Source organism: Rousettus aegyptiacus, unplaced genomic scaffold (genome assembly GCF_014176215.1).
Source record: "Rousettus aegyptiacus isolate mRouAeg1 unplaced genomic scaffold, mRouAeg1.p scaffold_m13_p_5, whole genome shotgun sequence".
Classification (NCBI taxonomy): domain Eukaryota; kingdom Metazoa; phylum Chordata; class Mammalia; order Chiroptera; family Pteropodidae; genus Rousettus; species Rousettus aegyptiacus.
This window is the reverse complement of record NW_023416308.1, coordinates 23,582,287-23,595,451: the sequence shown is the minus strand read 5'-3', so window position 1 is coordinate 23,595,451 and position 13,165 is coordinate 23,582,287. Positions and strand designations below refer to the sequence as shown.

Genomic DNA, 13,165 nt, shown 5'->3' with positions numbered 1-13,165 from the left:
CGGCCGGAGGGTCAGTGGGGCGCCGAGAACCTAGTTGACCGGCGGTGGGACGCCGCCTTCCATTCCTTTCCAAATCTCCGTCCGCGGAGAGGTGCTCGGAGCCCCCTGACTGGGTTCCCGCTGTCCTTCTGGACATCGAGCCTCAGTTTATCAATCCGCGCCGGGAACTGGGGGTGGGGGCGGAACGCCTGGTGTCATTTTAGGGCGATTCCTGCTGTCTCTGGAGGTCGCAGCCACCTCGCCTCATGGCAGCCGATCTTATTCTCCACTTTCTAGGTGGCATTTAGACTCGCCATCGGAGGGAGAAGCGTCCGCAAGGTCTCTGGCCGCAGACCCGTGGACCCTTTTCGCGAGCTCCTCGTGTAGCCGCAGGTGGGTCGGCGGCTTCTTGCGCTGGGGCTTCTGAGCTCATATCCCCGCAGTTTCCGGCATGGCGGTTGCGGGAGGGGTGGTGCAGTGGTCTGTTATGAAGTGGAGGCACTTGCCGTGAGGCTTTCTTTGGGCAAGTTATTCTGTAGGGGCCCCTGGGTCTCCTTGGAGCAGAGGGCGCTCCAGCGTTCTAGGTGCTGCCTTTGGCTTTGCGGAGGCAAGTGTTTGTGTGCCGCGCTACTTCCTCCTTGATAGAGCGCTGTCCAGTCCAAGAGAAGGGTGCAAGTTCCTCAGTGCCAGGCAGGGATGGAGAGAAACGAGAGACACCAACAGACTGAGATAAAATTCTCTCATAAGTCAGGCCCAGGCTTAGGAAGGTTCAAGCCGAAGCGTGGAGGTGGGGGGGCTGTTTGGCGCAGAGGAGCCTTCTCCTTAAGGCTCCTGGGGGTACACAGGCATGCCGATGAGCGGCAGGGTTGTGAGTGGGGATGGGAGGTCGAGACTGTGAGAAAGGGAGGTCAGAGACCTGGGTAGTGCACTGGCCTCTGGGCATGGGATGTGGTCTTTGCGGGTGTCCTGGTAGCTAATCTTAGACTTGGGGGTAGGAGCTGGGATTGCTTTTCAGAACTCAGTGAGGGACTGGACTGGACTTTGAGTGCACTCCATTCACGTGCTGCCCCTTGGACCACTGCTTCTGGCAGGCCCTAGCATATTCTTACCTTGTGTTAGGATGGGAAGGGCTTTCAGGTGGAAGACCCCCACCCCTAGAGTAGGTGATGTATCTGAGCGGTTTGAGAATGCTTGTGGTGGAGGTAGGCACCTGTAGCCCTGGCAGTTTTGAGTGTTTCAGGCCACCCTGGGAGGTGTTGGGCAGAAAGATCAACAAAGCTGTGCTTGCCTGGAGGAACTCACTGTAATAGGGGTGAGGGTAGATTAAACACATAGGTGTGAGTTGATGGAGCATTAGGGTATGAGTGGAGGAGTTTTGGGGAAAATTGCACAAGGAGGGGGCGAAACAGACAGTTCTGTGGAGGCCATGACTGGACTTCGTTTGCAGAGACTGGGAGGTGGCTCATCAGGCTGGGCAGTGTGAGAGCCCAGGGAGAGGGTTCCTTGCACTGGAAAAGTACTGTACCTGCCAATGGTTGCATCCTCCTTTCCTGCTTTGGGGGTCTTTGGGCTGCTCAGGGTTGGTGATCATTGCTGTCCAGGCCATTTGCAGGAGTGACTTTGGGGAGATGAAGGAAGACACAGCAAGTGGGATTAAACTTGGGAGATCTTAGATGCTATTGATAGGAACGGGGAAGCTGGGAGGTGGTGTTCAGGATGGGTGTGGCATTGTCTGCAGGCTGTGCTCTTCTATTGGTGAGGTGATTGTGGAAAGCATGGGAGGAAGGCTAGAGGACACAGAATAGTGGGGCCTCATTCTTCTGTCCAGCATATAGGTAGCATCTACTATGCTCCTGGTTCTGTGATGTGAAATAATCTTAGGACACCATCTGTGTACTTAACGGTTACAATGTTTGGGTGGGTAGGAGACTCCTTAGCAGACCGAAGTGTGGTTCCTAATTGGCATAGGAAGTTGGTGCTTAAGAGTTTGATTGAGAGCCAGATTTAGCTGCCTGCGCCACAGACTAGTGACTTCACTCACAACTCTGCCTCAGGGACCATAAGAGTACCAGCCTCATGAGGGGGTCACTGTTTGGCATGGATACTGCACTCAGGAAAAGTTGCTGCTGTCATTCTCCTGAAATTCCCTGATAGTTAGAGTATCCAATGAAGTCCATGGGGTTCCAATCTGGCCCCCTTTCCTTCTCCTGGGACTGACAGCATCTGCCATCACACCTTGCCTGACAGGTGGCATTTGCCTGTCTTCGCAAACCACCACTTAGAGCTCTTAGTGGGTTACCTAGGGTTTGCCTGCTTGTTTCCTCTTGCAGCCCGATCGTGATGGTTGGGCCTAGTTTCTGGTCGTCCTCACCTTGTTTTTGGACAGATTGCCTTGGATGATGACCTGCGTCTGACAGTCCCATTAGCTCTTCTCAGCTCTCCTGAGGCCGCAGCTGGCAGCTCCCCTGACCCTCAGCACTTGCCTGGAACACCTGGATTTGCCACACCTCCTTCCAGCCCATCTCTGTCCTGTTGTGTCCTAAGTGTCACTTCTGACCACCCTTCCCCCTGCACCATCTTTTCTTCCTGTCTCCCTTTCCTTCTCTTAGTTGGTATACTTGGTGCAGCAGCCCCTCTCCATCCCAGCATGCCCCAAGGCTGGCACAGATGGCAAGATCCTTCCAGTCCCATCCAGGCAGCAGCTAATTACGCCAAGGCACACCCTTGGCAGCAGATGGATTGGTCCTCTGCTGGGCTGCATGTGCCCCACTAGTGGCTCCCTGGATTGAACGGCCCTGCCGTGGGGACCTTGTGTGTGTCTGCACGACCATGGAGCAGAAGAGCACAGTGAGTGGTACTCTCAGCGGTAAGCCCACAGAAAGGGGTCCCCCTGCTATGCACATCACATGTCCACGGCCCCTCAGGGTAGACTTCAACTAGGTGCCAAGCTCAGACCCAGGCACCTTTGATGGTTCCCCATGACTGCTGGACCTCTTTTTGGCCCAGCTGGGCTATTACATGTCTTTCTGCTTTGAGCACTACCAGGACAACCTCAGCCACATTTGTAAGATCCTGGGACACTTGACAGGCTGAGCTCAGGTGTGGGCAGCCCCCTACCTCGACGGGGACCTACCCCTGCCCGACAATTATGAGCTGTTTTGCCAGGATCTTGAGGAGGTTATTCAAGACACGAACAATTTCACTGAGGACCGTGCTGCAGTGCCCTGCCCTTTGCCCCCGGCCTCGAGCCAGCCACCAGTGGCCCTTCAGCTGCCTGTGGTGAGGAAGTACTTAGCTAGGTTCTCAGAGGCCCTGACACTCAACATGGTTGCTCCATCCAGGCCTGTTCCAGCCACTCTGGCTACCCCTGCTATTTCTAGTTCCAACTTTACATCCAGAAATGCTCTGCCTGAGCACTAGCTGGCCAAGGAGACAAGCCCTGAGTTCATGGAGCCCCCTGCCCTGTCTCGTTCTGCTTGCAGTGCTGATCCTGGTCTGATGAGGCCAGTCTTCTCCCAGCTAGAGGAAGTGGCCCCCAAACTTGTCCTTGTACTTTAGAATCTTCTAACACCCCTGCCCAGAAACCAGATGCAGCTTGCCCTGGGGGTCCAGAACCCCAGAAGACAGAGGAGGCAGTTTCTGAAACAGAGGGAGATAAGGAAGCATTTTTAGGTAGCCCTTAGGAGGCAGTGGACACCCTGGATAGCCCAGGAGAGCCACCATTTGCTCCTGTTCTCCACTCTGCAGCCCTGGATTCTGAACAGTCCTGGCAGGTGTAGCAGTGCCCTTCATGATGAAGTGGCCTATGAAGACAAGGAGCCCCATGGACCCCCATCAGGACAGAGTGGCATTGCCAGATGATTCTAGACTTAGCCCTGTCAGATGTTGCTTTGTGTGCTTGCCCTGTAGCTGGGCAGGAGATGCACTTGTTTGGGCTCTGCCCTGCCTTGAATATAAACAACCCCTTATATCTGCCATCTCCCCCAACCCCAGCAGAACATTGGCTTCTGCCCTGTGTCCTTCATCCTTCAGCTCCCCCAAAGGCTACTTCCCACTGGGCTCTCTGCAACATCTCCACACTTGCCCAGAGCATACCATTTCATCTGGACTTGTTCCCACTAGTTGGACAGAGTTCTGTAGATCAGGCCCCATCAGATATTTGCACTGTTGTTGTAAACCCCACCCACCCATGCACACACAAAACCCTCCTTCAGTGCTGGCTGCAACTGAACTAGATCTGCCATGCCAGCCCTGTTTGGATCTGGTCTCTGGATGGTCTTTGCTTTGGTCCCAACCCCTATCTTTGTTCCCTATGCTCTCTGTCCTGTGGGTGGGAATTTAAGGAGGACTGCATGGAGAAAGTGGCCACTTCATTATTGAGTGAGTGGGATAGTATCTTGGCAGAGAAAGATGCTTCCCTGTGGATTCATCAGCCGTCCTGGCCAACTGAGAAGGCTCGGATGCAGGAAAGTGGGATGTAAGCCCCATTCCAGTCTCAGCTGCGTTCCAGGCATTTCCCCTTCTGTATGTTAAATTCTAGGCACATTTGGTTTCCTTCAGAAGGTGGCATAAGTTTTTACATCTCAGTGCCTTTGCCCATGCTTCCCTCCAGTTCCTGTCTTTAACAAGCCCTGTCTTCTGCCCACTCTTACACATTGCTGATTCAAAGAAAACCCCAACACTACATGACTTGTGTCTCTGGATAGATCGTGAGCCTCTAGTGCAGGGGCTCCATCTTAGTCAGTTTTGTATACAGTTGGTGCTCATTAAATGTGTGTGGGATCCATAGCTCAGCCTGTGGTATGGCTCCTGAGAAGCAGAGTCCTTGTTCTGTTGGCAGGAGCACGGTGCCCATTCTATCAGGAATAGAGGTGAGGTCTCAACAGTGAGTACCCCAGGTCATAGCTGCATGTGTGGCTTCCACTGGGGGCTTTGAGGATCCAAAGATCTTGTTGAAGGAGTTGGGCTTAAGTGGGTGGGAGTGGAAGGCTTGGCAGGTGGAGTGTGGCCTTGAAAACTGGCTTCTCCAGAGCTGAGTGAGCCAGAGGTGAAGTGAGAAGCAGGCAGCAGACCTGGGCTGTGAGGTCCCTGGGGCCCAGAGGATTGGAATGAAGAAAGACCTGTTCTGCACAAGGATAAGTTTTCTAATAATGAGAGCTGAGCTTGAAGCTCCCTCAAGCCAAATTTAACACAGGATTGGTACAGTGCATCTGTGGTTAGGCAAGAATTTCAAGCTCCTTTCAGTTTTACAGTTGTGGAAACAAAACAGCAAAAGAGCACCTTCCCGGAAAGTAGGAAACAAATAAGGGGAAATGTTAACTGCAACTAAAACTAATTATTTTAGGAAAAACAGTAATAGTCAAACATCTGGTAAAAAAAAAAATTTAAGTGAAATAGACAGTATTGGAATTATTTTGTTTAATAACTCACTTAAAAAGGCTCTGGGTTCATATAGTTTTATGTGTGAGTTATTTTAAGGCATAGGTACCTTGTAAGTAAAACAATTTCGAATCTTGGAAATAGGTGGGAAGCTGATATAACCCTAAAAGCAAAACAAGGTGAGGGAAGAAATCAATGTGCAGTCTTGATTCTGATCAGGTGTGGGAAATCCCTGCCCATCCTAGCCCAACCCTAGTGCTTCTACTACCCTTCTGCTGCTGCTCATGTCCAGGCCCTCCTTTTGCAGGCACAGGTCTGTCTGCTCCCCACTACCTCCCTTAGCTGTGGCTTGGCCTGTCTGTGGATCTCATGTCGTTAGCAGTATCATCAGAAGGGCCCTCATTTAATCTGGCAAGATGGCTCTGGCAGTAGAATCTAGAGCTGCTCTCTAGGACAGACGGCTCAGCTAACACCTCCACTATGTCACTGGCCTCTGCACAGGCTTCCTTTTCTGTCTGTTTAGTGGACTTGGTGTGAATTTCTTCAGCTCAAGACCACCATTTTCCCTTCCAAACCCCTGTCCTGATGGGGCCTTTCCTCCTTCAGGCTCCAGGCAGCTCCTGTGGACTTGAGTTATAGTCTGACATACCTCTCAGCTGTGCCCAGGCAGGCCTGAGAGGATTTGGTAAGAGCCAAGATGACCTGCTTTTTAATTTGGAGAATGGGTCCTGTTGTGGTTGGGCTCTCATCACAAAGGAAAGGAGAGGAAGGTGGGGCCTCAGTGGTGATGGCAAAGTTGCCTATTCCTGGGTGCTTGCAGCGGGATCAGGAGAGGTTGGGAGGGCTCTGGCCTGGCCTTCAACACAGGCAGTGCATGTGGCGTTGCAAAGTGACAGCTGGTGTTTCGCCCTTCCTTTTGGCAGATGCCATGACCTAGCTGCTTTCTCACTGTGCGCTGTGTGGGAGCTGGAACACGGAGGGCCAGAAGAGAAGGACATTGAGTCATTCGCCACTCCTGGCTCTCCACACGGGTGGGTGAATAGGAGTAGGGTGCTCCTGGGAGTGGCACGGTTTGGCAGGGTTTGCTGGCTGGGCTCAGGGGTGGGCTGAGGTGCTGGGGCCTACCTTCCAGATCATCATGTCTGTCCCTTACTCTCTTGGAAATACCCTAAAGATGGGACATAGTGGGCTCCATGGAAGGGTTTTTAAAGAACCTGTCTCCAAGGAAAGTTATAGCACTGGAAGTACTGAGGAAAAGGTCCTGTGAGATACTGGACATTTTATAAAGCTGCCGTAATGAAGGTGCTTGGATGTTCGTTTGTGTGGATGGATGAACAGGAGAATAGAGAACTTTGGAATAAACCCAAATAAATAAGGAATTTAGTTCATGCTAGAAGTGTTACGTTTCAAATTAATGTGGGTAAAATGGATTATTCTGTACAAGGAGTTGGAACAAGTGATTAGCTATCTGAAAAATAGTAAAACCGGATACATACCTCACTCTATATCAGCCTATACTCCAGATGTATTAAAGATTTAAACATTTAAAAAATCATTACTACAGAGTGAATTTTTTTTCCTGCCTATGATTCCAGGACTTTAAAAGTTTCAGACAGCCAGGATTGCTGAAGGTATGGAGAAACACTTTTTCATGTTGTTGGTGTGAATACCAAATACTGAGATTCCCCGACATGTAGATTTCTAGGCACACAGACTATGACCACTTGCTTGCGTGCAGATTCATTGTTCATTCTGCAGTGTGGGGCTTCGAAGCATGGCCTTGAGCTTGGTCACACCTTGCCTCTTCCACTTGCAAGCTGAGGGTCCTTTGCCTCACCTGACCTCTGTGAGCTGTTACAATAGTTCATCTTTATAAGACAGTGGGAGGGCTGAATGAGGTAATGCCTGTGCAGTGGCCTGAGCCCCAGTGACCGCCTACTAGGCCTCACTGCATTAACAGCAAAACTGGGAATAGCCTAAAAGTCCAGTGGTAAGGAGCTAAATAGCTATTATCCTCTTGTGTGAGTCAGGAGATGCCAGGCTGTGCTGCAATAACGTAAACCTTCAACATCTAGCCACCCATCTGTCACAGATCAGCTTGGGCACCCTTCGCCCTTTGGACTGTCTCCAGGCCCCTGGATCAGGAAGTGCTCTGTGCTGAAAGGAGCCCCACTGGATATGTTTCTTCACGACCACAGAGGTAGCAGAAAGACCGCAGAGAACCACAAGAGATTGTTACTTCTCTTTCATTATTGTGGCCAGAGAAGCCACTAAGCCAGACCTGAATTCCAAGGGAAGAGCACCAAATCTTCCTGTGGGGTGGAGTGGGGCAGGATACTCAGCCTTGAAAAGAGCAAACATCCACTGAGCAGAGCTCAGCAGTGCCACTATCAAGGCAGTAGGGCAGGCTGCATCAATACCCTGGAAAGAACTCAGTTCTCGAGTCCTGGAGGCTAGAAGTCTACAGGGTTGGTTTCTCCTGAGACCTCTCCCTGACTTGCGATGACCATCTTCTTCCTATGTCCTCACATGGTTGTCCCTTTGTACCAGTCTGTATCCTGATCTCTTATAAGGACACTGGTTATATTGGGCTGGGACTCACCTATATAACCTCATTTAACTTTACCTCTTTAAAGGCTTCATCTTCAAATATAGTCACGTTCTGAGGTACTGGGAGTTAGAACTTAAACTTCTGAATTTTGAGACGACACAGTTTATGATACTGCCCAGATGGATTTCTTCGTTTTTATTTTTGCAATTTGGGGCAGTGTTTTTATGAGCACCCATGTGCAGAGCCCTTCCAGACCCCTGGAGCAGGAAGTGCCCAGTTCTGTATACAGCCCTCTTTTTCTTAAGAACTCTTCCTACCTGAGAGTCCAGAGACATTACCCTGCATTCCCAAGTCTTAATGTTTTGCCTTTTACATTGACTGGAATTTTTAACAACATGGTATGCGGAGAGGTCTTCTGTCAGCATCAAAGAGCCTGTGAAAAGCAGGATCCCTCCACCTACCTGCTCTGGATATGTAATAGGAGGAAGAAATAAATGTTGGATGTGTGCAGCTGCTGAGTTTGGGGGTTTGTGTTTTCCACAGCACGACCAACTCTATCCCAATAGGTCGAGGACCCCATTTCACCTTTTGCCATAGATTAGGTGACTACTAGCCTTGGGTGCCAGATGCCATACTGGCTATACCTGTCCATAATACATATCATACACACCTGGCTCTCTAGTCTGCTCTGTCCCCCGCTAATTACAGCTTTATGGTGACTTTACATTATCTGGTAGGGAACGGCCTGCTCCACACACACCCCTATTCAAATTGTCTTGGCTAGTTTTTATTTATTTTTTAGACGCTGCAACCCTTGGTTGACCTCACAGATTGCAAAGACCTTGTCAGCTTACAATCCCTTTAAAAATTTTTTTATGCCTACAGCACCTGGTCTTTCTAGGTGGTCTCCTATTCAAGTACTAACCAGGCCCGACCCTACTTAGCTTCTGAGATCAGACAGGATTGGGCTTGTACCAGGTAGCATGTCGTAGACAATTGGCTAGTTTTTAAAGTATGTATTATCCCAAACACAGAAATGGAGAGGATGGTACAGTAGACCGCAGTGTGCCTGTCCACTGGCTCCAGCAGTGGTCAGTCCTTCCCCTGGGGGTGTTTGTCGGTGGACGACTGGGCCAAGCATGTTCCCTGGGTTGGCAGGAGTGCTGAGCTTACTTTATTTCTCTTTGGGTTGATATCTGTTACAGGGGCGTCAAGGATGGGCCTGGAAGGAGCCACTGGCCTGCAGGATTCCTTTGGCGGCCTGTTCCTTCTCTCCCTGCCTCAGGGGCACATAGCCAGGGCTGGTACCTGTGGCTGGTGGGTACTTATCCACTTGCTAGGTGCTTCTTTCTTCCCATGGGCAGGCCATTAGACGGTAGAGAAGGATGTCCCTGGGCTGCTTTCCTTCCACCTGTGGTCAGCACAGGGACACCTGCTGGCCACTGGGAGTGCCGCATCTTGGGCTCCACAAGGTCCCAAGTATACAGTGTCATTCATCTTAATGTTTTTGCACTGTAGTCAAGGCTTTCTGAAGGCTGTGGGTGGGGAGGTGGGCCCCCCGTGAGGGCCTGCAGAGTGGGTGATCCAGGAGGCTTGTTGGTCAGGCACCTGATCCGATGTGCTGTCCGCCTGGAGCACTGCAGCCTCCCCACCACAGAGACCCCGTGTTCCTCCCCTGAAATTCAGGGCACAGAAGGGAGCCTTGGCTGGGTTGGGAAGGTGATCCAAGGCCAGTGTATTTCTACCCCTGTGCACCTGCCCCACTCCAGGGTCACACTTTACAATGCCCACTGCAGCCTCCCGGTCCCCCCACTCCCCTCAAGTTGCTGAATGCTCTCTCTCACTTTTGCCACCTATAAATTGGAGAGAACTGCCTTGCATGTGCAGCAGGCACCTCAGGGCTGTAACCAGTGTCCCTCACCCCTTCTCTCAGACTTTGTCCAAACACCGCTGGTGGTCATTAGTGTGAGTACATGCGTGTCGGTGTGTGCACCTGGACATGTGTGTGCACAGACTTGCAGTCCATTGTGAACATGTGATGTATCTGTAGGTGCATTATTTGCATGTCTGGTAGATCGCTGGGGGGGACCCCTCACTTGAGGTGGCCTCTGCCATAGGAGCAACCCTTTAGATCCCTGTAAGAAAGTGTATTACTACTACCATGGGTAGGGATTTCCTTTCCAAGTGGGACTGGGTTCCCAGGAACTTCCTGGACACCAGCCTGCAGGGATTAGCCCCCGTTCCATGCCTTAGGTGAGTATTGTCATGGCACAGTTGTCAACACTGGGCAGATGGCCACTGTGGGCCCCACAGCCAGCACTGGTGTACGGGAATGGTCACACTTCCTGTAAAACAACGTGCTTTTCCGTATGGTCACCAGGGAAGAAAGGCTGGCTGCCCATTGCTGGCCAAATTCCCACCCCTGCCCGTAAATGCCTGGGGCAGACTGGCTGGAAAGGCCCCTCAATTAGGCTTCCTTCCTGCCATCTTACCGAGCTCCTTGAACCTACTCCTGGGGGTGACGGATGTCTTCAGCTGCAGCTTGAGATGCCTGTTCATAGAGAGGCCCTGCCTCCCCATCCTGCCTGCCCCTGCAGCCCAGTAGCCCCTCACTTTGGTGTTTCCTCTCAGCCTGGCAAGCGCGGCATGTCCCCCAGGTCCAGGGAGAAGTCCGCGACTTGCTGCAGCACTCACAGCAGCCAGAAGCCCCTGCTGGCTGTGGGAAGACTGGTCATCACACCTCATACCTCCAGCCTCCAGGATGTCAGATATCACCATGCCTTTGTCACCCCAAGGCTCACTCTTGCTGTCCCAGCCCTGCCTGATCCTGCCAGTGCATTGGTTGTGGCAAGGCAGAGGAAAAGAGCAGGCCACAGTGAACTGTTGGGACAGGCGTGTCCACCTCTGCCTGGACTCCGACCACACCACAGGTGCCTTGACCCCAGCTGAGGAGTCCGGTCCTTAGAGATGCAGCTATTACTTGGCCTCTGTTACCCTCTTCCCAAAACACAGTGGAGCCCTTCTGGAATGGGTACTTATAGACCTGGTGGGGTGAGCATGTAGGCACTGTGGAGCACAGCTTGGCTCACTGCAGGCCAGGAACCCCCCTGGAGCGTCACAGGATCCCTGAGATACCGCCCCCAGGGAGATGAGATCAGTGCCCACTCCTGGGTCTTGCTGGAAGTCGTGGCTGAACTTTGCAGGAGTAGAAAGTCTCTTAAGTTATGGAGCAAGTGATTCTCTTGGATTGAAGGAGGAGAGGCTTCAGGCCAAGGACAGAGGTGGGTGGCCGTCCTTCTCCCAGGGCCTTCAGGAGTCTGGCACTCTTGGCTCCACCACAGATACCAGTAGAGGCCTTCCCCCAAGTTCTGCTCTGGGGACTTGCTCTCAAGGAGATAGCCTTTCTGCAAGGGTGCCCAGGCTGTATTTGAGCCTTAGAGGGGGTTCCCGACAGCAGAACTGTGGTGTTTTCCCTATGCGCTCACAAAATAGCTAGCATAGGACTTTCCCCAGCCTTAGGCCCAGCTTCATCAGTTGAGGCCAAGGCCTGACCCTTCTGGGAGATGGCTGTGCTGGAGCCAGGCAGGTCTAGGACCGGCCCCTGGTCCTCTAGGGGAAGAGTTGTTAGGGGTGTACCTTGCCACCCTCCCTTCCCTCCACTACACACACACAGTTATATCAGTCACCCAGAGAGCTGGGAATGGCTGTGCTTGGGGTGTGCACTTGCTGCTATGGGAGAGGCAGGTGGGGATGATGCCTGGCTCCCGCCTCCCTATTGGGCTCCTAAACCCAAGGCATGCAGGGCTGGGTTGCTTATGGTGTCAGTGGACCTACCTCCCTCCCTCCCTCCCAGGCTGGCCAAGCTGTATCCCCGGAACTCTCCCCAGGATCTGCATCTTTGAAGCATAGATACTGACAGAGGATTCAATGAATCCAAGGTCGCCAGCCAGGCGTTGACAGATGCCCAGCCACGATACTATTTCTGATTTAATAACCGAATGGGAGGCTGGCCCTTGGTAATAATTAGGGCTAATTACTGAGAAGGTGTTGACAGATGGGCTGAGAGGAAACAAACTACCTTTATCCCTGGGCTTAGAGTCAGATTACCGGCCCGTGCTATCTGCCCCTTAGAAAGTAGACGCTTCAATCACTCACCGAGGCTTCAAAGGGGCAAGGGCCCTGACAATGCATGGGGTTTGGAAAGGAGCTATGAAGTGCGCCTTTGACTCCGACTCTCCAACGGAGCCCCATTCCAGAAATGGATTCTTTGTGAAGTTTGAGTTACTCTAGGCAAACCCGCCTCCGAGCTCAGGCCAGGCTGGGCCGTGGCTGGCCCACCTGCCTGCCCAGGTCCTTCCTAGGCTGGGACCAAGCAGGGAGGTACAGTATGTTTCCATGTCCTGGGAGTCTGTCCAGTTCTTTGTGGCCAGGAGCTGCAGGTAACAGGATTGAATCTTACTATCCTAGCAGACTGTTCCTTCCCTTCCCTCATCTGGATGCAGTTTTTCTGAAGCTGTCATGGGCAGGTCTGGTGTCTCTGCAAGGTGCCTGATTTATGGTAGGACCACCTCTTGAAGACCCAGGCATTACTTAGGGGCTGCCACTACCTCCATCATGGGCAGTGAGCCAACATCGTGGACAGGACACTGACCCCAGGGGCCTCAGTGACTGAGAGGTGACAACTCGGCACAGGCTGGTGCTGACGCATTGTATGTGTACCTGCTGACTTCCTTGGATCTCCATGTACCTCAAAGATAGTGGGGGGCTGTGGTCAGACCTCCATTTCCTAATGTGAAGCAGCAGCATTGGGAAGTTGCCCAGTGACCTGGCCTGGATTGCAGGCTGCCGTGTCTATCATGTGACTTCAAGGGGCCAGCTAAGAAAATGTCGCTGGCTAAGGCCTTCACTGCTGAACGCAGGGGCTGTTCTGGGATGCTAGGCTTTGGCTGTGGTCTGTCCTGATCAGAAAGGCAGGAGGGCAACCAGGCCTCACCAGAAAAGGCCTGTGCAGACACTGTCTTTCAGGTTTCAGGTGTGGCCTGGGAGGTGCAGAGGGAGTGGGCCTCTGTTCCTGCCAGCCCAGAGGACCAACCAATTCAGAATCTTCCCTCTAGAATGGTTGTGCTACTTCAAAGAGAATAAGTAGGTTGGGCTGGTGGAGAGTAGGATTGTCAGATAAGTGTTCCTTTTCCTGGCATGCTGCTCTACTTCTGGAAGAAATGATGATGATAGTGATGATGGTGATGATGATGATGG

General features: G+C 52.1%; 2 protein-coding genes across 4 annotated transcripts in view; both read left to right on the top strand.

The window, feature by feature from the left end:
- The first annotated feature begins 119 nt into the window (after positions 1 to 119).
- Positions 120 to 13,165, top strand: part of GNB1L (G protein subunit beta 1 like) — a 54,366-nt gene continuing 41,320 nt past the window's right edge. Inside the window, exon 1 of one of the 3 annotated variants that reach the window (XM_036220579.1) lies at positions 120 to 372. The gene's annotated coding sequence lies outside the window, so the exon portion shown is untranslated. Of the gene's footprint in view, positions 373 to 6,307; positions 6,390 to 13,165 lie in introns of those variants that run through there. The other 2 variants (XM_016166953.2, XM_036220578.1) reach the window with 2 other exon arrangements.
- On the top strand, positions 2,602 to 8,419 carry RTL10 (retrotransposon Gag like 10). The gene is given in 3 exon segments (XM_016166950.2): positions 2,602 to 2,732; positions 2,735 to 3,514; positions 3,517 to 8,419. Coding segments are annotated over 3 exon segments (1,128 nt in total). The 5' UTR covers positions 2,602 to 2,626; the 3' UTR covers positions 3,759 to 8,419.